Here is a 22850-nt window from a genome sequence, read left to right as displayed (position 1 = left end):
TCTTTGATGTGTTTAAGGTTTCTGGTGATCTTGCAAGTAGTTACACTTTGTACAAGATTTGTATGTTTGTTGTGTAGTGTGGTCCCCCCTCATTTCAATGCTATCACTGTTTGGCTTGTCTTTATTGCTTCTACTCATTCAAAACTCTTATTGTTTCTCGATTTGTACGTGTCATCCTTCCCCTCGCAAGGCCTATTAACATGTGATAAAATTTGATGAAACAAGAATTTCTGCAGAAAAGCCAATGAATTACAGTCAAACCAAGGCAATCACCATTTCTTGACATACAGATTTTTACAGGCTCTACGTTTCTAAAGCAGCCGTGTCGACGGCTTAGAGCTTCGAGAGTTTTATGTATTCAAACAATGTTGAAAACACAAAAAAAAACACTAAACTACCCTATTCTCAGTCCACATTTTTGCACTCTGATGCTTGAACAGTACATGGATAAAACAATAAAGAAAGAACGAGAGCAACGGGTTAGTCCAAAGTCGCAGTTATAGGGGAACGAGAGAACCTTCAGCAGCTATTGTACACGGTCTCTCCAAACAGACGGCACAGATTTCAGCATCATCAGAAGCACTAGCTGATGGTTGCAACCCGTAGTCTCTGCAGCAATCGCTCGGGATTTTCAAGGTCCATATCGGTAGTGTATTGATAATATCACATTATGTTGCATCATACCTTGCTATATTGAGCACACTCATGAGTGGCAACTGGTAACGATAAATAATTAGAACGAGGAAAAATTGGGAGTGGAAGGTCTGAATTGGGGTTGAGCAGCGGCTCAAGCCAATGGCGACCCCACATCCTTGCAACATCGAGTGGAAGCCATCTGCAACGAACAGACATGTTGAGCAAGGCCAGGTGCATAGTTGAGTTTTGAAGTAACATATCAGCAGAGGATTACCCGTTGCAGTTTAATGCTAAACGACTGGAGCCTCGTGCAAGAAGGATCTGGCAGCATTTTAGATTTCCACCACAAGCAGCGTAGTGCAAAGGCGTGCTTCCAGCGCCTAACAAGTGCGAACGACATAGGTACAAGTAGTAAACGAAGGAAACTAACCTATCAAATCCATTGAAAGCTGCGAAATGGAGAGCAGTCCTCCAGCTCAGATAATCCACTCTAGTAACCTGAAAGGCACCCGAGCATGAGGCGAAAAAACATAATTTAAGGATCATGAACCAAACAACTTCCCAATGGTATAAATGGTATACTACTATAAGTTTTTTAATGTAAAGACTTACATTGCATCTGAAAAGAATAAGAGTTTGAACAACTTCCCAATGCCCATATCTGCAAGCTTGCATTAAAGCTGCCTGCAAATGCAATTATAAATGTAAATTTCTGCCAAATATACAATCATAACTCACAAATTCATAAAGCTCTCATGAAAATAGCTAACTAGTGATGCAGAATTTCATAATATCTCAAAACCACAGATAGTGAAAATAGGCAAATTCTTTGACCTGGCCGCAGTAATTTGTTGAATTCACATCAGCTCCATTCTCCAGCAACAAAGCTACAATTTACATAATTCAAAACCACAGTAATAAGAGGAAACAAAGAGCCACAAATTTGCACAAGAAATCACATCCCCACATGAGAATAGACATGAAAAAGGGGAAAAAGAAAACAAAATCTTTTCTTGAACCTCATTGTGGGATTTAGCAGCAACAAAATGAAGAAGGGAATTCAGGCCACCAAAAGTTGAGTACTTTGCAAGGCATCGATTCCACTCCAAGAGAATCTTTGCCTCTCCGACACCAATCTCTCTCCAGAAGCAGAGCACCCAAATGAATTCCCCATTTTTAACCAATCCTTCTCCCTCTAAACCTTTAGTTAAACAAATTTGCATGAAAATTCAATTGCAAGGATGGATGGCTCCCAAATACAAATGGGAGAGGTGTTTCTTAATCTTTTTTCAAAATTCCTTTTCTGTTGAGGCCAAAATCTTGAAAGATTAAAAAAGTATGGGAAAAAAGTGATCTTGAGACCAACTTGTGTGAAAGATTAAAAAAGTATGGGAAAAAAGTGATCTTGAGACCAACTTGTGTGAAAGAAAAACTAAAGTACTGTAGTTTCAGAAGTGAAGATATTATCTTCAGACAACACACAGAAAATGTCACAAGATTGGTATCTGTAGATGTAAAAGTGCATTCTTGAAAATTATACTAGGATTATGTTGGTTGGTCCATTGTTGTTATTGAAGTCACATATTTGTGTTGCTTTTAGAAAGCATGAGTGGGGATGATATACATCCTTTTTTATCCATCTCTCTCTCTCTCTATCTCTCACTCTTGCTATTTTATTACTGAACTTTTGATATTAGTGTTCGTCTTTATTCGGGTTCATTTTATTCGGTTTCTCCTTTACTTGGGTTGTAACAAAATTGAATCTTTTGAATTTTGTGATTCACATAAAATCTGTTCTTCAATTACAATTATTATCACACTTATATCTCATGATAATATCACATTCAACTCAATCAAACAAGTGATTTCAAGTTTAATGAAACACAGATAATTCATAGTAATATGCACAAATTTATGATAGACACAGAGTTAGCTAAATTGTGAGAAAATAAACTGAAAGCCAAACAAAAAACACACAAACACAAGCTGTTGAGTCAATACCCGAACCACAAAATCTTCACCAAAAGGTTCGTTCTTGACTCAAACTGATCACATTCCTGCCCACCAAATCAGTTGCACCCGAGCCCGCCTTTTATACCCCGGTGCGTCCGACCAATGAGCGACTTCACCGTGTTCACTGACTCCACCGTTAGCCGCGCCTCCGGCAGGTTGCTCACCAGTATCTGGAACCCGATGCTCAACAACGATCCTCCCCCCTTGTTGCCACCGCCCTCCGGGAAACAATCCGGAAATATCGCAAATCCGGACGGCAGGACGGGCACTGCATGAGAGTCCCCGCCGTTCATTACCACGTCCATTTCCGCAGCTGGAACCGCAGCATGAACCACCACGGCTCCCAACGCATCCCCGCACGTTTCTTGCAAGATCAGCACGTCGCTCTGGTTCGCGTCAGCCTGCACGTATTATACGAGACTACGTGAATCAGAAACGAAACGGCGGGCACGGTTCGTTCAGGGTAAACTCACGCTTGCTCGGAGAAGGCTGATGTTGTTGTCGAGTTCCCGGCCCTTGGAGAAACGAAGCATGGATTGCATCGGGCCGTCTTGCGACAGGACGTCCCAGTGGCTCCTGGTTTTCTCATCCTGTAAGAAGTCGAGCAAATGCTGAGGCGACAAGGGCATCCACACGGTCGTCGAGGCACTCAGGATCACGCCAGGTGGCGCACCGCTGTTGCCAGAGCTCTTCCTTGTCATGAGCTTGGTGTTGTCGGCGTCCTGGACCAGCTCCCACTCGTCTACAGTCGAACAAATCCCGGAACAGAATCCACGAGTCATTCGTTGAGCCAGTTTCATGATACTCCTTTTGCCACTAGGCGAAAGTGCTGCAACGACACAGTGTGAGATACGATCACATCCGATTCTCATTCACTCGTTAAACACATCGAATCCATACCTGAATGATCGACACCAAAGGCAGCAGACGATGCAAGGGAAGCATATAGTTCACATTGCCTACGCATATTGGATGACCACTTCTGCGCGCCAAAGGCGATTCCGGACCTGAGTAATGGCCGGTACAGAGGATGCGCAACGCTCTCGTCATATTCAGTGTGCTCAATCCACGTAACCTAAATAAGCAGCATAATAAGGTATAACACGATAGAAATCCATAGGCTTTCATCCTAAAACCAATTGGTGATACGAGAAGAGGCTCGTGAGACTTATACACTGATTTCAGTTATCTTTTTACATCGATATCAGATTTAAAAACTCAGATATGAAAGCATGTCAAGAAGGTTGTAGTCCAATTACTCAAACCATTATAAACAGAAGTCCATAAAATCAACTACCTTCGAATAGCCATTCGCCATATCTCGTACGATGCAACCTGAAGGGAGCCTGCGGCAACTGACGTGGACATTTCCATGTAGTAATGTATCGATAGAGACGTCAGCCACAGCCCACGAGTCCTCTCCATGCTGCTTGCAGAAACGGACGAACTTCACTGGACGGATAGGAACCAGAGGCGAAGGAATTTGGAACTCGGCTTGCATCTGAAAACAAACGATTTTTTGTCTATAATTTTCTGATTTGTTTTGCTGGAAAGTGGTGGAGAAGTAAGAACAACAAACCAGTTGCAGCATTCCGTTTTTACTTCCGGCTATCCCGGGAGAAATTATGTCAAGAATCGAGGCACTCCCGATGTTCCATGGGAACAATTCTGTCCATTGCTTCTGCACATAGCAAGCACACACAAAAATAACTTTCAATATAGGTAGAAATAATTTTTAATGAACATTGTAACATCGGGTATTGATATTAAAGAAATTACCGTGTCCATCAACGCCTCAACGAGTTGCGTGCTGTTGATCATAACGTTACAAGTAGCTCGTGTCGCTTCAGTTGCAAAATCACTAGGCTTTACACCGATGCAAGGAGAAAATATCTTTGCATACTCCTCAAGATTCAAAGATTCTCCATCTCCCTCCAAACTCCGAAACCAAAGAGGGCTATCGAGCTGGGCTAACTTTATCAGCTCATCAACTCCCGCCATCGCGAGCTCTAGAAACAACGATTTATTGCTAAAGTTGATCATGTTCCCATTTGGTGGCATAGCAGGAAAAGAATTTGACATCCTGTTGCCAAAATCAAGTCCCAAAGGAATCCCATGATCCAAAGAGTTCAGCCCACTAAATCCATTTCTTCCGACCGAGAGATCCAAACTCGAGTTGCTCGGTAATGGTGGCATGGAACCATTACTCCTGCCCAAGAATTTGCCTCCTAGGTGGTGTAGTCTAGCGAGTTCGTCCTTCAGCCTCGCATTCTCAATCATAAGATGCTGCTGCTCAATAGGCACGTCTCCGAGAATGGCTGGACTGCCACAATTCTCACACATTGGGTTCCTCATGGCTTCTCTCATGGCAATGTTCTCGATCCGGAGCTTGTCGTTCTCGTGCTTCAGAATCGAATTCTCGTGGCGCTCTAATTGAGTCTTGATAATCGAAGTTAAATCAGTAAGGCACGCAATTCTAATATCGATAAAACAACAAATGCGTTAAGCTTGATATAACTATAAGTACTACATTGGCAACTTACCTTCATTTGAGTTCTTCTATTCTGAAACCAAAATTTGACCTGCTTAGCATCCAAGCTTAGCCTCTTCCCAAGTTCTAATCTCGACTTCTCGTCCGGATGCGGATTATCCTTGAAAGAACTATGATGCACAACAATTCGGAAATTAGTAGAACAAGTTGATATGCATTTCAAACTATACAACCAAAGTATAGGGAGGAAAGAGAAGCAAGCTTACGCTTCGAGCTCTTGAATTTGGAATGGAGTGTGCCTATGGTATTTTTTCTTTTTCGATGATTTACTATGAGTGGCATTGTCCTCATCTCCCGATCCACCTTCGCTCTCGAGCTCATCCTCCCTCAATCGACCGATCAAACTACTATTGTGACTTCCCCTTAACAAGCCCATCTCCCCAAGATTCTCCATCTTGGGCTGCCTCAACAAAAAAGCATAACCATATCACATCAATAACAACAATAAAGTTGTGAAGTATCTCAAACTATAGAAAAACATAAATCCTAGAGCCAAAAACTGATTCACACAAGCACAAACACAAACACAAACACAAACACAAGAGAGAGAGAGAGAGAGAAGAATGCATACAATGGCAATAGAGAGGGGAGGAGTGGTAAACAAAGGTTGAGAATAAGATGATTGGAGAGACATAGCATTTGTAGCAGTTGACATAATATTATTGTATGAAGAAAAGGAGGCATCAGCAACCATTTTCTCTCCACCACTAGCCTCACTCACAAAGCTTCTACTTTTACTAGGAAATCCCCAAAAGCTGTTCATCTATCTAAGAGGATGGAAGATAGAATTCACTACTCCAAACGACTACTGTATAGTACTACTAGTCTTTCAAATAAACTTCTCTCTCATCTTTCTAGTTGAGCGTACGTGCAGAAGCCATCCTCCATAAATGAGTTCATGAGCTGTAAATAGTTATTACAATCCACCAAAATTCTATTGAATTTGGCTACTCAATACATGGACTTATTCACCAACCAAAACCCCAGAAAATTTAACAACACCTAAACGAGGTTGGTAGATGACAACAACAAACTCTCTCTCTCAAAAACCTTAATCTTTCTAATGAAGTTGAAGATTTTAGGTTTTTGACTATTTCAGCAAAATAGTAAAGTGGCATGAAAATAAAATCTCTCTCTCAATCAAATCTACATAGCCCCCTTTTCTCATCAAACACCTCTTTTAAAAGGCCCTTTTCCCTATTCTGTAATATTGGCTGCGGAATATGATGAAAATAGTACTCATAAAAAGACAACCTTTTTCGGTTGTGTGAAAACTCCAAAGTCCAAACAAACAACAAAGTCCAATGTAATTATGTGACGACTTTGAGTGCGACTTTCACAGTAGAAGCAAAACACAGCTATATAATTAAAAATCAGAAAACTACAAATTCTCAGAATCTCTTTTCCTCGAATTGATTAATTTATGTCGACTACAAAAATGGATTCTTGCCAGGTTAAGAGCTGACTTACATTCACCGGAGTCAATCACTTATTTGATTTCTCTCTCTACTCTATTCTTACATACAAATACATATGCATCAATGGTTTGAGAGAGAAAGGAGATTGAAATTTGATTGATAAATTCTGGGGAAATAAATTGGGAAAAAAAGAAATGAATTTCTCATATAAAAAGGAGTTTGCTAGATTTCGAGATGGGGTCCACTTATACCAATGTCGTGTGGAGTGTAATAAAATTATCTCCCTCACGCTCGTCATTTAGCGCGTGCTTTTCACAGATTTGATAAATATATTGTGGAATATTCAAATTTCATCATGCTTGTTAGTACAAAATATTTTTGCAAAGATTTTCACCTCAATATCGAAATGCATTTAACGCGAATATATATCATATATTCCAAATCATTAATTGTTGTCTAAGTTTAATTTGGCTCAATAATTTTCCAATTTCATGTTTTATCAAGAGCATTAAAATCACGATGGTCTAAAACTTTTAATTTTTCAAGACGATAGAAATGATGATGATACTAGATGATACTACTACTACTCCTACAAAATAGAGTATGTAAAAATTATATTTCAAATATAATAGTATTATTATTTTAAAATATTTTTATTTATCGATTACTCCACTTATTTGATTTTCCACTTATAAACTTCATAGCCTCTGTTGAATTGGACCATCAAACTCATAATACCCAACATGGGCTAAGAGCGTATGGGCTTTGCTTTTTTTTTTTTTACTACAAATATTTTTCTAATAGAGTACGTATTCCCAATTATTAAAAGAAAAAATTAAGCTATTTACCTACCATAAAATGAATAATATTTTTTTTCAAAACAACCTAGATATTTGCAAAATTTAGAATAATTTTGGAGGGTGTACTTCAAGAAAAACTATCCTCATAGATTGAAGAACTTAAAATTCTCGATGTTATTATCGAAAAATTTCGAAAAAAACTATCTCAGCCCCCATTCCAATCTTTTTCAATACAACAATTAATCTCTCTCAATATCAAATTCTCTAGGAGTTTATTCAAATCAATTAATTAATGATTCTCGTCGATAGATTGATGAACGATGACAAATCAATTAAGGGCCCATTCGGTCTAAAAGATTATATCACATAATTGAGTATATACTAGTTCATGAGATTGAATCTCACAACGTAATCCTAGATGGATAAACATATGATAATGAGTCATAGTTATCTCTTCCAACTAAAATAATCTCACAGCTTCATCATAAATGGATAATCATATAATAATGAGTCATAACCACATCTACAACTAAAATAATCTCACATCTTTTTCCTTCATAGATAATTATATGATAAAGATAATGAATCATAGTAATCAAACAACACTTGAGGACACCACTCACACCCTTACTTATTACTATCTTTCGTATATATATGCAGTTAAAAATCCTAATCGAGTTTAACACAAATTTTAAGAAATGTTCCTATAAAAAAAATAGAAAAAGAAATACTAAAAAGTCAATAAGATGTCGGCATATAACAAAAATAATTATCATACCACTTGTGCAATGTACAATTAACAATTTTATATTTGTATGATTTTAGTACTACAATTTGCTTGTATATTAGTATAACTATAGACGTAATTGCCATATATCTTGTTTGGTCAAAATACTAGGTTGTCTATAGAACTAAAGACTAATTATTAATTAAAATTCATTAATGTAAGTATTTTTTTTCAGTTTATATTTTTCATGGAGTAGAAAAGGGTATTAAGTGTTGATCATCGCTGCGCAACGTAGAGTCGCAAGTGTAGTTTGAAAAATAATTAGAAATAATATTTTAGATATTAAGTGTTCATCATCAATATAGTTACCTTAACGGACTGCGATTTTGTCAAATACTACAACATTAATCAGTATGATTAGAAATCATTTTTTTCGGATCTTGCATAATTTCTTGGACCAACCTAGGAATTTGTTAAAAATGTAAGTAAAGAATTTATTTATAATTAACATTGTCCACAGTCAATTATTTAATTTATTTGGAATTTAGATAAATTAGTACACTGGTTAATCAAATTTATAATTTCATTAATTTCGACACTTGTAATTTATAGACAATTATCCGAACACTTTAACAACTTATAAATTATTGTTGGAGCTCGTAAGATGTCGAAAATAAGCTTAATATAGGTTACACAAGCTATGGCTTATAGGTTATAATTCTTGGCTTCAAAATAACAGATCCATTCTGTTATGAGGATTGGGGCAAAACTGCACAATCAGTCAAGCTCGGTGTTAGCCGAGCTTAATCGTGCGCGGCAGGGACTGATATACTGTTAGGTGATTGATTGCAGCTCGGTGTTAGCCGAGCTTAATCGTGCTCGGTGATTAGCCGAGCTTAATCGTGCTCGGTGATTAGCCGAGCTTAATCGTGCTCGGTGATTAGCCGAGCTTAATCGTGCTCGGTGATTAGCCGAGCTTAATCGTGCTCGGTGATTAGCCGAGCTTGCTGGTGCTCGGTATTGGCCGAACTTAGTCGAGTTCGGTGTTGGCCGAACTTAGTCGAGTTCGGTGTTGGCCGAACTTAGTCGAGTTCGGTGTTGGCCGTTGTTATTAACTGATGCATAGACAAACGTGAGCCGTCGGATGCGATTAGTTAGTTAGCTTAAATGACAGCCGTTGGATTTGTTTTGGTTGTTAGATTAGTGTTAGTCAAATAGAGTGAATAACCGAGCTGTGCAAAGAGAGTGAGAGCAAAAGATTTTTCATCCATCAGTTTGTAATCTTCCACAAGAAATTGAATACAAGATTTCCATTAATTCTCCGAGAGTTGTTCTTAGCTTTATTCATTTTCATATCGAGTGTTTGTTCTTCTTGTTCCGGAATCGATCTTGTTGTGATAGCAAGATTGAGTCGCGTATTTGATAACACTACAAATTGGCGCCGTCTGTGGGAAAACGAAGAAGGACGACGCATTCAACAATGTCTACCACGAAGTTCGACGTTGAGCGGTTCACCGGCGAAAATGATTTCGGCCTGTGGAGATTGAAAATGAAAGCTGTTCTTATGCAGCAAGGAGTCTGGGATTATGTCAAATCCAAGGCGGATGAGGAGGAGATTCAAGGAATGGATGCGGCGAAATCTCAAGAACTGGAATACAAGGCGTATAGCTCGATTGTCTTGTGCCTCAGCGATAGAGTCTTGAGGGAGGTTCAAAAGGAAGATGATGCCGCAGGAGTTTGGGAGAAGTTAGAGAAAATCTATATGGAGAAGTCGATCTCAAATAGATTGCATCTCAAACAAAGGTTATTCAATTTCAAGTTTTCTGACTCCAAGAACTTAGCAGATCAATTAGAAGATTTTCGCAAGTGCATAGATGATCTTGAGAGTGTGGATGATGCCATGAAAGATGAGGATAAAGCTTTGATGTTATTGAATGCTCTGCCTCAGAGTTTTGAGCAATTCAAAGACTCAATACTTCTTGGAAGGGATTCGAAGGTGACTTTAGAGGAGGTATATTCTGCATTAAAGCTGAAGGGAATGCAGAAATCTGTCAGCAAGCAAATCGATCAAGCTGCTGAAAGCCTTAATGTGAAGACTGCATCAAAGAAACAATTCAAATTCAAGAAACCCTCATCTGATAAATGGAGACCACGGGGTGCGAAGGAAGGTGATCAGAAGGAGTCAAGAAGTTGTTTTTGGTGTAAGAAACCAGGACACATCAAGCAAAATTGCTTTGCTTGGAAGAAAAGACAAGCTGAAAATCACAAAGAGGATGGTACAGCAGCTATCACTGAGGAAATTGAAGAGGCAAGAGCTCTCAATGTGGTGGAGGATAGTCCATTATCAAGGCTGTGGATCATGGATTCAGGTTGCAGTTTCCATATGTCCTCCAACCTTGACTGGTTCCAAGATTTAAAGGAATCTGAAGGCTCGGTGTTGCTAGGAGATGATCATGTGTGTGATGTAAGGGGTGTTGGGAACATATGCTTGAGGATGGAAGATGGATCACTGCGAAAGCTTACTGATGTAAGGTACATCCCATCCATCAAGAGAAATTTGATCTCATTGGGACTTCTTGAGAAGATAGGTTATAGATTGACCCTTTATGGTGGAGAAATGCTTGTTACAAAGGATGGCCAGATGATTATGAGAGCTATCAGAAGTAATGTACTCTATTATCTACAAGCTGAGCCTATTGATGGTTCTGCAAATTCAACTCAACAAACCATCAATTGGCATACAAGGCTCGGGCATGTAGGAGTTGCTGGGATGATGCAGTTGGTGAAACAAGGCATAATTCAGATGTCTGAGTCTGATGTACAAAGACACATTGGATCTTGTGAGGAGTGCATACTTGGTAAGAGCAAAAAACTGCCATATGGAGTGGGCAAGCACACATCGAAAGAGCCTCTCCAATATGTTCACAGTGACATATGGGGACCTGCACCAGTGAATAGCCTTGGAGGAGGCAGGTATTTCTTATCCTTTGTTGATGATTTTTCAAGGAAGGTTTGGATAGTAATAATGAAAGACAAGTCAGAAACATTCCAGAGGTTTCAAGAATGGTGTGTAGGTGTTGAGTTGGAGAAAGGAAAGCCATTGAGGTGTCTTAGGACTGACAACGGGCTTGAGTTCTTGTCCCATGAATTTGATGGATTCTGTAAAGATAAGGGGATAAAGAGGCACAGAACAGTCCCTCACAACCCACAACAAAATGGGGTTGCTGAGAGGATCAATAGAACCATTCTTGAAAGGGTGAGGTGCATGTTAATAGCGTCTGGAATGTCTAAACCATTTTGGGGTGAAGCAGCCTCTACTGCTGTTGTTTTGATCAATAAATGTCCTCCAGCTGCCATTGAAAATCAGACCCCAGACAGCAAATGGTATGGATCTTATGGGGATTATTCAAAACTGAGGCCATTTGGGTGTAGAGCTTATGCTTACATAAAGCAAGGTAAATTGGAACCTAGAGCTCTCAGGTGTGTAATGATTGGGTATCAGATGGGAGTCAGTGGGTACAGGCTGTGGTGCTGTGAGGAAGGAAACAAAAAGGTGGTGGTTAGCAGAGATGTGATCTTCAAAGAATCTGAAATGCCTTTCCTCAACAAGGATAATCAGAAAGTTCATTTTGAGGTGGAGAACCAGACAGTAACTACAGATGTAACTCAGACTGATCTAAATGCTACATCTGATGTCAGTGGTGGTGGAGCTTCTGGAATGCAAGCTGAAATCAGAACACCAGAGAGAATGATTGCTAGAAACAGAGCAAAGAGGAATATTAAGCTCCCTTCTAGATTTAATGATTATGACATGATGCACTATGCACTGGCAGTGGCTGAACAGATGGATTACCATGAACCTTCATCTTATAAAGAAGCAATCAGAAGCCCTGAAAAGGATCAGTGGTTGTTAGCTATGCAAGAGGAGATTGATAGCTTGTATAAAAACCACACATGGATCTTGGTACTGAGGCCTACTGATCAGAAAACAGTAGGGTGCAAATGGATTTACAAAAAGAAGGTTGAGGCCTTCAACAACAACCATATCAGGTTCAAAGCAAGGTTGGTAGCTAAGGGGTTCACACAGAGGGAGGGTGTGGATTACAATGAAATTTTCTCACCTGTTGTCAAACACAGCTCCATCAGGCTATTACTTGCTATAGTTGCTCAAAGAGATTGGGAATTGCAACAACTTGATGTTAAAACTGTTTTCTCCATGGTGAACTTGAAGAAAAAATATACATGGAGCAACCACCTGGTTTTGTGAAGCCAGGAGATGAAAAGAAAGTGTGTTTGCTAAAAAGAAGTCTCTATGGTCTCAAACAAAGCTCAAGGCAGTGGTACCTGAGGTTCAATGTGTTCATGCAGAAGATTGGGTTTGAAAAATCTTTGTATGATCACTGTGTGTTCATCAAGAGAAGAGGTGGAGTTGCTGTAGCATATCTACTGTTATATGTAGATGATATGCTGATCTCTGCAGAGCATAAGGAAGAGGTGGAGTTAGTGAAGGCTGATCTGAAATCTGATTCAGCTGGAGTGATTGTGGAAGATGGATATGCTCTGTGGATTGTCCAGTTGTGTCCCAAGGTTGAGATTTGTTATGAGGATTGGGGCAAAACTGCACAATCAGTCAAGCTCGGTGTTAGCCGAGCTTAATCGTGCGCGGCAGGGACTGATATACTGTTAGGTGATTGATTGCAGCTCGGTGTTAGCCGAGCTTAATCGTGCTCGGTGATTAGCCGAGCTTAATCGTGCTCGGTGATTAGCCGAGCTTGCTGGTGCTCGGTATTAGCCGAACTTAGTCGAGTTCGGTATTAGCCGAACTTAGTCGAGTTCGGTGTTGGCCGAACTTAGTCGAGTTCGGTGTTGGCCGTTGTTATTAACTGATGCATAGACAAACGTGAGCCGTCGGATGCGATTAGTTAGTTAGCTTAAATGACAGCCGTTGGATTTGTTTTGGTTGTTAGATTAGTGTTAGTCAAATAGAGTGAATAACCGAGCTGTGCAAAGAGAGTGAGAGCAAAAGATTTTTCATCCATCAGTTTGTAATCTTCCACAAGAAATTGAATACAAGATTTCCATTAATTCTCCGAGAGTTGTTCTTAGCTTTATTCATTTTCATATCGAGTGTTTGTTCTTCTTGTTCCGGAATCGATCTTGTTGTGATAGCAAGATTGAGTCGCGTATTTGATAACATTACACATTCCTTTACTATATATAACATCACTTCAAAGAATTTCATGAATGTGGGACAAAGTATGTATAAAGCAAGTATAAATGCACATTACAAAGTAACAATGCAGAGCTGATGAAGTTAGTATACCAAGGGACGCTATTATCTAGAAAAATTTACGGGTGGATCCAAGCTACCGACCAAAATGCCGAGATCAATATCCTTGTCTTCGAACTTCTTGATGAAAGGATGGCTCTGCGCGTGCAAGGTTCCAAGTTATGAGGCATGCATACAGATATGGTGCAGATATTGAACACAAACTTACCAGTAGCTCCAAAGCCGAAGATCTGTCTCTAGGATCCTTCTGTATGCTGCAGAATTGCAAGCCAATGCAACGAGTTAAGAAAACGAAAAAATTAACTGGGAAATGGAAGCTGTTCTACCAAGATTAGTAGTTGTTTTCTAATGAGCAAGAAGATAATGAACTAAAATTAGTAGGGGATGAAAAGATTGGGTAGACGTTTTCTAATGAGCAAGAAGATGGTCAAACGAGCTAAAAATAAATCAATCAAAGTAAACATAACATGCTTTATGCTGAACTCAAACTAAATACACTTTTGGGAAAAGAAACAGCTCCCCTACCAGAACCGAAGAAACTACACTGGGACTGTAACGTGTATACTTACCATGCAGAAATAAAAGAGCAGAATTCCGGAGAGAATTGATCTGCTGGAGCTGAAGGTGGTGGAGTTCCTACAATTGCCTGTAGAAGCTCATAAAAGCTAGGGCCACTTTGATGATCTTCAGATTTGGCATAAGGAAAACGCCCGATAGCACACTCGAGAATAACCATGCCCAGACTCCAAATATCACTTTTATAGTCGTAGGTGCTCCCACTAATCCTTTCAGGCTAAAAAATAGATTCTGATGAGAAAAAAAGACTCTAGAACCAAGTTCTTCAACTAAAAAGGTAGATACATTTGTATCATTTGATGCTTAATAAGATTTTATACTCACAGCCATGTAATTGTATGTTCCAACAAATGTGTCCCGTTGGCCCATAGAGCTAGCCAGCATCGCACTAACACCAAAATCTGCAAGTTTTACTTCCCCTTTGTGGTTTACAAGCAGATTCGAAGGCTTTATATCTCTATGAATAACATGTCTCTCATGATGTAAGTACACTAAGCCATGTAACACCTGAAGTAGAAATATACTTCAATTGAAACTGAAACAAGCACAAAAGCGTACAGTGACGAGAAGAAAACACCAACCTGCTTGCAGAGAACAGCAAGGTATGGCTCAAGGATTGTCTTGACTTGCCTGACTACATCAACTAATGATCCACGATCCATGTATTCAAACACAATAGATATAGCTCCATTGTGATAGAATGAATGATAGCAAACTACCACATACGGACATTGAGATGCTTGGTTTATTTTAAGCTCCTGAACTATCTGTTTCCGAATTTCCTCCTGTATAGTCATCTGGATAACCTGTGGAAACTTTACTCATTTAAATGCTAAAAGACCAAAGTCAACAAAAGGAGGAACTATGCGATTATGTTATATAATGGTTGAAGCAAACTGAAGAAAGGGCCCAAAGTTAGAGAAGAGGGAAACAGAGAAAAAAGTTACTACTAGTTCACTTTTGTCCAACAGTGATGAGAAATTTTTTATCGATTAGTTTCACAACTGCAATCCAATATAACTTAATCAAATAACTATAAGATAGGCGATTCTTATAATAACAAGTGACTTGGTCATAATTGAGTGATTTTCCATTGTAACTGCATAATCAATTAGATATTCAGAACGGAGTAATATGGCTAAGCTGCTATCTATGAGCATTGAAAGATTAAGCATGGCAGCGTTCAAGAGATTTGTATTTATCACAAAGGGAGAAGTTAAAGGGGAAAGCTAGAGCCATCAGTCCTTAGTTATCCAGATCTGTGTTTGTATATGATCCATACATACCTTCAATGCAAAGAAGGTCCCAACCCATTTATGACGAACAAGTTGAACAACACCACCGCTTCCCTTGCCTATGACTTTGTTGGTCTCAAGGTCTTCCAGTGAGAATTGAAGATCAAGCTCCTTAATCTCTGATGGCTAAATTATTATCCCAAACATAGACAAAGAAAAATCAATGTCAGGTTAGCTCCACTTTCGTAAGATATAAAGTTTGACACTTGAACTTTATATTACCAATTTATGAAAGTACAGCAACAAATTAGCTATACTCATGTGCCATCTGCAACCTTATACAAGTTATACAAATCTAAAGAACATGCCTGATTCTGTCCTGTTTATATTTTCAAGTTATTTTTGAAGAAAATACAGCAAAAGAAATCTGTATGAAGACGATCCAATCCCCTCATTACATGAAGTGATTTGCTATTATTCTTGGAATACAAAAGTGGCTTTGATTTCAAATTTCCACTAATTATCAGCAATAAACTAGAATATCACTTTGTTTAAAAAGAAGCTGATTTTTTCCGTCAAGAAGTAAACAATTTTTCGAATAGGTTTCGAACTAGAGTAGTACTCCACATTTTAATTTTCTTTTCTTAACCCCACATCACAAAAATCAACCCTTTAGATTCGAAATTGAGAGGAAATTAAATACAAGAAAATAATTACCCGTGATTCATTCTCATCAGAAATCAACCGAAGGCCTTTTTGATTCAATAATAGATCGCCATCGTGAAAGGTCCCACTGGCCGTCCTGCATCGAGAAACGAACATTAACTCGATCGACAAATCGAAACAGCGATTAAAGAGGAGGAAACGATGCAGAATGGATGAAAACGTACAAAAATGAAGAGATTGGGGAATTCTGAGCTGGGACAGATAGCTTGAGATCCTTGAGAGGCTTCTTCAGCTTCATGATTCCGATTGAAAAGCAGAAATTTAGGGCTACGGATTGAGCTAGAGTGAGAACTGAGAAGAATAGAAGAAGAGATATTCAAATAGGAGTGACCGTCCAACTCCAACGGTAAGCTGCCTTTTTTTCTTGATTTAACTTAAAAATTCAAATATAAAAGGTTTAATTTAATCAACAATTATTTCAGCAATTATTCAAAAATAAATATTGCTTTCCATGCCAAGGTGAGCCCTTGAGACTGGTCGTTGAAATTTTTGATAAAAAATTCTTCATTTTTTAATATTTTTTCTCATTGTTTTTTTAAGACAAACAATATTTATTTTAAATATTACTAATTAAGAACATACAATAAATAGGAAATCAAAGAATATAACAAGAAAAAAGGAAAAGAATAACATATCAAATGGCAATGAAAAACTGAATTTTTTATCCAAAATAAAATGAAAAAGGAAAAGACAGAAAGACAATTTTGATTTGTATAATAAAATGCTAATTAACTAGTTTGGTATGTATAGTATAAATTGCTCGAATAATATTTATATCGTCATATGCATATAATGGAGCGTGCTTCCATAATTAATGAAATTAGAGAATATTTTTTTATTACCCTTTTAGTTATTCATTCATTCATTCATACCCAATCTTCATTTTATTAATAGTATGGTGAAAGTAGATTTTTCGGATAAGTCACACTACATCGGAATTATTGAGTTAATTTGTAGTAATTGCATTATCAGTGATATTGCATTAACATTATTCATCACAGTTTTCTACTGCAGAATAATAGGATTCATGCATGTTTATATAGTGTATATATATAGGGTTATACTAAAACGATTTTATTATAATATATGAGGGTTTGATCTTCGAATGGATAGAGCCGAGATCTGGAATGGCTCAGCTCAATTATTCGAGTGAGTTTTTTCCTCAAGAGGTTGAAACTCAAATACATAAACATATATTTATATAGGGTTGTGATCAATTGAGATTTTTAAGCCTAATTGAGAATTGAGATGCATTATCAGCCACTCATTTTTATTAAATGAGTGGTCCAGAATTTGTCACATGGAAAATATTTTTAGATTAATTAATTATGAAAGGGCAGAATGGTAATTTCATGGTACATTTTATTCAATAAATACTTTTTTTAATTTTTTTTAAATTTTTTTAAATATTTTTTTGTCAACTAAACACATATAATGTCAATTACATATACAATTCATGTCAACTATACACATATAATGTCAACTATGTATACAATTCATGTCAACTATACACATATAATGTCAACTATGTATACAATCCATGTCAACTATACGCATATAATGTCAACTATAAGTTGTTGACATTTGATGTGCAGGCTATTGACGATAATACCATCGAGTTGACATAATCTACTTGCAGTTGACATTTCGAAAATGTTGTGGATTAGTGGCTGAAAATGCATCTCAATTCTCAACAAGCTAAAAGATCTCAACATAACAGGACCCTATTTATATATATGCATATAGTTTACAATCATCATCGGGTAGACAACTCCCAATACGTATGATTATATTGAAATTTGTTATTTAGTTATGGCGTGGTATGATTACTCTTTTATGGATGAGGATTGATAGTGTGCAACTCGTTTGCGTTTATTTTCATGTTTGTTTTTAGATAGGTACATTACATGATTTGTTGATGCATATATTGATTTCGTTACATTTTAGTTGTTGCTTACATTTTGAATTGCTTCTGTAATGCGAGATCTTCGTCACTTAATTTACTTCAGCATTTGTGTGTAGGAACATGCAAATGCGTGTCGGTGCCAAAATTTTAATCAACACATATATGAATATTGGGAATCAAGCAATCGCATTAATGAAAATAATTTTGTGGAGAGAGATGGGATTTGGTATGGTTCATCAGCAGCTCAATTTAACTAGTAGAGTTTTCCTAATATAGAGCATTGTTATGTTCAAGAGGCTCTAACACAACAGGTTCCATGCAACTCATTTACTATATTTTTCATGCTTTGTTGACATGTCGATTTCGTAATTTTTTGTTGCTAATACTTACATTCTGAATTGCTTCTGTAATGCTATATCGTCATATTTACGATTTGAGCATTTGCGTGTGTAAGAACAGGAGAGAGCATATGAATACCACAATTTTGAGCAACGCAGGTATGAATACAGGGAATCGAGTAATCACATTAGTGAAAATGATTGTGGAATACCATAATGACGAAGTCTTGGCAAGAGCAGGGATAATGGTGGATGTTAATGAAAACACAAGATCAAATGTGATGGAACCAACTATTGGGGTATAATCAATTATCTCTTTTGTTTTACTCTCTTTCCACTTTAACTATTTATATTATAATTTTTTTCAAAACGAGCGCAATAAATAAGCGTCTCGTTTATAGTGGAACGGAGGGATATTTTATTACAAGATTAATATAATCAATAGTTGATTTAGTAAGCATATAATATGGTAAAATTTTGAAGGTCCATGTAGGGGAGAGTTTGGAACATGATCATGAAATCGATCCAGATACAATGAGTTATGAGGTTCGTTTTCTTGTTTATATTTGATTCTACTCAGAGCCTGGAGCCTGAAATAAACAGGGATTAAAAAAATAACTATTTTACTTTGATAATGTATAGAATTGTGATTTCAAAAAATTATGCAAATATGGGGAGGGTTTATAATTGGTAAATTGTAGTATTAGTAATTTTTTTCCCTAATTAAATTATTTGTCTTATCAGCAACTTCAATCATTGGGAGATACTGTTGGGCATGAAAACAGAACAAGAACAGTATGATATCTTCAACTCAAAAACTTGGAGTCTTTCTCTATATATATTAAATCAATCATAAAAGACTCGTGATAAAAAGTAAAAAAGCAAAACAAGCACCAAGAATTAGAAAGAAAAAAGCAACCATAAAATGTAGAAATCAGATAATTAATAATCACAGAAAACTTGTCTACCTACGAAAGGATTAAAATAATAAGCAAGAAATCAATTCTAGGTGTAAATAAACCTGGACAATATATACAACTCCAAGATTGTTCATATGCATGTGGTTCTATTATAAATTATAATGGACGAATTTAGAGAATATATTTTAATTATTCATGCGTGATCTTAATTTTATATATGTAATAATAGTATGGAAACTAGATTTATCGACATTATTGAGTTAATTAATTTGTAGTCAACTATATATCTAATTAATTGCATTAACAGAGAATTTGCATCTATGATATTTGCAATTATGTATTAGATGTTGCATTGAAACCATTCAACACACTGCAGCAATGATACATACACTCATGCATGCTTGTATATATATAGCATCATTGGAAAACATTTTGTTATATAATTCATGAGGATCTGATCTTCGAATGGCCGGAAATGAGTCCTGGAATATTAGTTCATCGGCTGCTCAATTTGTCGAGTGGATTTTTTCTTATCCGGTTCCACATGATCGAACACATCAGGTTCGATGGAACTCGTATACACACATATTATATATATGAGTGTGTTAAGGTCCTTCGCAAGCTTCTTTTTAATCACAACCCTTGGATCCTTGAATTGGATGGTTGTGATGATCTGCATTATTACACTATAATGGTGCATCATTAGTCGGTGTGCATTATTCAACTGAAATCTGCATTATTACACTATAATGGTCCATTATTAGTCGGTGTGCATTATTCAACTAAAAATCTGCATTATTAAATGACACGTGTCATCAATCTAACCGTCGGATGATAAAATCGTGGGGCTGAGATTAAAAAAGAACAATAGAATAAAAGATACAAAAAGGAAATGAATACATCTCTATATATATATATATATATATGGGAACTTGTTATTGTTATTGCGTTGATTTTGTTTGCTTGTGTTTTCCATACTGTTTTTATTGTACACTCTGTTGATGCGTTCTGAATTGCTTCTTTAATGCTGGATCGTAGTCTATTTTACAATATTTATGTGTATAGGAACATGAGAATGTGCATGCGCAGCACAATTCTGAACCACACGGATATGAATACGGGGGATCGAGCAATCACATTGATGAAAGGAATTTCGGGGAACACTACAATCTAGGACAACACAGATATGAATACATGGGACCGAACAATCACATTGATGAAAGGAATTCCGTGGAACACTACAATCTAGGACAACGCAGATATGTATACAGGGGAACAACCATTCACTTTGATGGAATGGATTATGTGGAACACTACAATCCTGGACGACACGTATATGGATACGGGGGATCAAGCAATCACGCTGCTGCAAGGGATTATGTGGAACACCACAATTATAGACGACACGGGTTTGAACACGGAGGATTGAGCAATCACATTGATGAAAGGGATTATGAGGAATACTATGATGATGAAGCCTTGGCAACAGCTTTGATGACCATGGTTGTTGATGATCGTCACTCTTCAACCCCCTCTTCACTTGATAACACAATATCAAATTATGCGGTATAATATATAAATAGTTACTTTTATAGTGGGTAAAACCGTAATTTCAAAAAATTCTGCAAATTGGGGAATAACGGATTTTGATACATGTACTACCCTTGTTGTAGATGCAAAATGGTAATATAAGATAGATAAAAATATTATTATTATTATTATTATTATTATTATTGTTAATAGAAAATTGAACAGAAAATGTTTTACAAATAGATAGAGACTAATTGTCACAGACATTCAAAAAATAGAAAAACATGACTATGTTTTAGGTACGGAGATAGTATTAATAATTTTTTCCCTAATTAAATTTATTTGTCGTAATTAGCAATTTTATGACGTTGGACAAGTAAACCAAGGATTGTCACAGAAAGCCCTCTCCAAGTTACCAAGTTCCAAGTACAAAATGAAGTCAAAAGAAAAAAACCAGTATGATTTCCTCAACTCAAAAACTATTTCTCAGTTCATATTAATTTGATTATTAGCTTACTTTTTAAAATATTAGTATTTACATATATTAGCTTTGTTTGTTTTAAGCTTACATGTGAATGCATTTTCCGTAGTCTTCACTATGTTTTCTTTTCTTTAAGAACTTGGAAAAGATGAGTTTCAAATTGTATATTTGAATACTACTACCTACTATATACTATACGCTAGTATAATATATTTATATATTTAACTTATTTTTATTGGCTCAAAATAGGGATTGGGAATCTTCTTACATGTACCCTTTGTTGTTTTGAAGGTGTGTAATATGTTATGCTGAATTTAAGAAGGGAGATAAAGTCATCACTTTGCCTTGTAAACATTTTTTCCATTCCGAGTGTATCATCAAGTGGCTGGAAATCAAGAAGGTTAGTGTTATACTATATTCTTATGTAAAAATAATACTAATAAAATAGTACTCCAAACTCTATACTATAAATAATGAATGAATTAATCTATTTTTATTATATATTGCAGCATTGCCCGTTGTGTCAAAGGGAGGTGAAGCAGTAGTAAATTAAAGGCTGCAAATAGTGAAATAAGGGAAACTCTTTTACATGTGTGAGTTGGCCTAGCAGTAGAGTAGTTATGCATGAGGCCAAAGGGTCGGGTTCGAGTCCATCGTTGCACGACCTTCAAATATATAATCATATGCCTATTAAATAATAATAATAATAATAATAATAATGGGAAATCTTTTATATATTACATTAACATACATTGAGATATATATAGTTATAAAACTAATGTAGAATTTACATTGGTTTAATGATTCAATTTTTACTTGACCGAGTGATATAGTTTATGGGTAGCGGTTTTTGCTAATTCTCCAAGCACGAAAATAAAAGGGAAGTTGAAGTGGAAACCGAAGAAAACTTTGAGAAGATCAACAAGGAATTTGTCCAAGGATCACTTCGATTTTCTTTACTACTTTTGGTGTGATTGAATTTACCATGAGTGGCTATAGTTTTATTGGTTGCTCCTAATACATAGTTTAGACGAACTAATCAGATCATTCATGTTTAATCTATAGATATTCTTCTTGTTATGGTTTGATTAATCTTTTAATAGTAGTACTTTTTTATGCATATTAGGTAATACACTTTTCGTACAATAAAAGATGTCATATTTATTGGATAACACGAGATTTTAAGAGATATTAATGCTCAGTGGGTTAATTTGAGATAGGAAATATATTTCAATGTATTTATGTGAGTGAGGTAAAAGGTAATATAAATAATAATGTAAAGACGTAATAAAAGCTAAATGGATGTATTATTGATGATTTACTTTGTCTAAAAATAAAAACGTGACATCTTTTGTGGTACAAATTAAAAAAGAAAGTGATATATCAGGACTTAAGGAGTAAATATCTGTTCTTTTCCTAATGTCTCTTAATTTAGAAATTGACAGAAAACATAAGTGTAAAACTATTGAATTTGAGTTGTTTAGATAAGGATTTGATAGTTGATTTGCTTAATGACCTTTAAAACTTGATCTTAAACCTTCTACGCTTCTGTAACATTTAAGATTGATAAAAAAAAGTTATAGATCAAGTGTTTAACCAATATCATAGCTAAAATTCGTTAAGCATGTTTAATGTTTTTCTACTGAAAAGTGAAAACTATTTCACTTTAGCATGAAATTGAATCAATAAGATGAAGTTTAGTT

General features: G+C 36.5%; 2 protein-coding genes and 1 pseudogene across 4 annotated transcripts; all 3 read right to left on the bottom strand.

Annotated features, from left to right (window-relative positions):
- Positions 1 to 106: 106 nt before the first annotated feature.
- Positions 107 to 2221, bottom strand: LOC121778811 (annotated as a pseudogene).
- Positions 2222 to 2450: 229 nt separating this feature from the next.
- Positions 2451 to 6787, bottom strand: LOC121779908 (homeobox-leucine zipper protein ANTHOCYANINLESS 2-like). 2 transcript variants are annotated; one of them, XM_042177372.1, is made up of 9 exons: positions 6671 to 6787; positions 5407 to 5600; positions 5193 to 5310; positions 4429 to 5088; positions 4229 to 4330; positions 3947 to 4150; positions 3550 to 3724; positions 3123 to 3478; positions 2451 to 3050 (listed from the first exon to the last, which is right to left on the bottom strand). In XM_042177372.1, the coding sequence occupies exons 2-9, from the start codon at positions 5592 to 5594 to the stop codon at positions 2706 to 2708; spliced, it is 2148 nt and encodes a 715-aa protein (XP_042033306.1). In that variant the 5' UTR covers positions 5595 to 5600; positions 6671 to 6787; the 3' UTR covers positions 2451 to 2705. The 2 variants fall into 2 exon arrangements, with proteins under 2 accessions (XP_042033306.1, XP_042033305.1); XM_042177371.1 differs by lacking the exon at positions 6671 to 6787 and adding an exon at positions 5772 to 6629.
- Positions 6788 to 13352: 6565 nt separating this feature from the next.
- On the bottom strand, positions 13353 to 16298 carry LOC121779501 (mitogen-activated protein kinase kinase 6-like). Of its 2 annotated transcripts, none has more exons than XM_042176838.1 (8): positions 16137 to 16298; positions 15964 to 16048; positions 15298 to 15432; positions 14593 to 14817; positions 14336 to 14518; positions 14005 to 14228; positions 13644 to 13689; positions 13353 to 13573 (listed from the first exon to the last, which is right to left on the bottom strand). In XM_042176838.1, exons 1-8 carry the CDS (start codon positions 16208 to 16210, stop codon positions 13481 to 13483), a joined length of 1065 nt encoding a protein of 354 aa, XP_042032772.1. In that variant the 5' UTR covers positions 16211 to 16298; the 3' UTR covers positions 13353 to 13480. The 2 variants fall into 2 exon arrangements, 1 of the variants encoding a protein (XP_042032772.1); XR_006045830.1 differs by having other exon boundaries at positions 13480 to 13573; positions 14005 to 14242.
- Between the last annotated feature and the right edge of the window lie 6552 nt (positions 16299 to 22850).

Source organism: Salvia splendens, chromosome 19 (assembly GCF_004379255.2).
Source record: "Salvia splendens isolate huo1 chromosome 19, SspV2, whole genome shotgun sequence".
Lineage (NCBI taxonomy): Eukaryota > Viridiplantae > Streptophyta > Magnoliopsida > Lamiales > Lamiaceae > Salvia > Salvia splendens.
The sequence above is the reverse complement of the archived record's forward strand: the minus strand, read 5'-3'. Positions and strand labels throughout refer to the sequence as shown.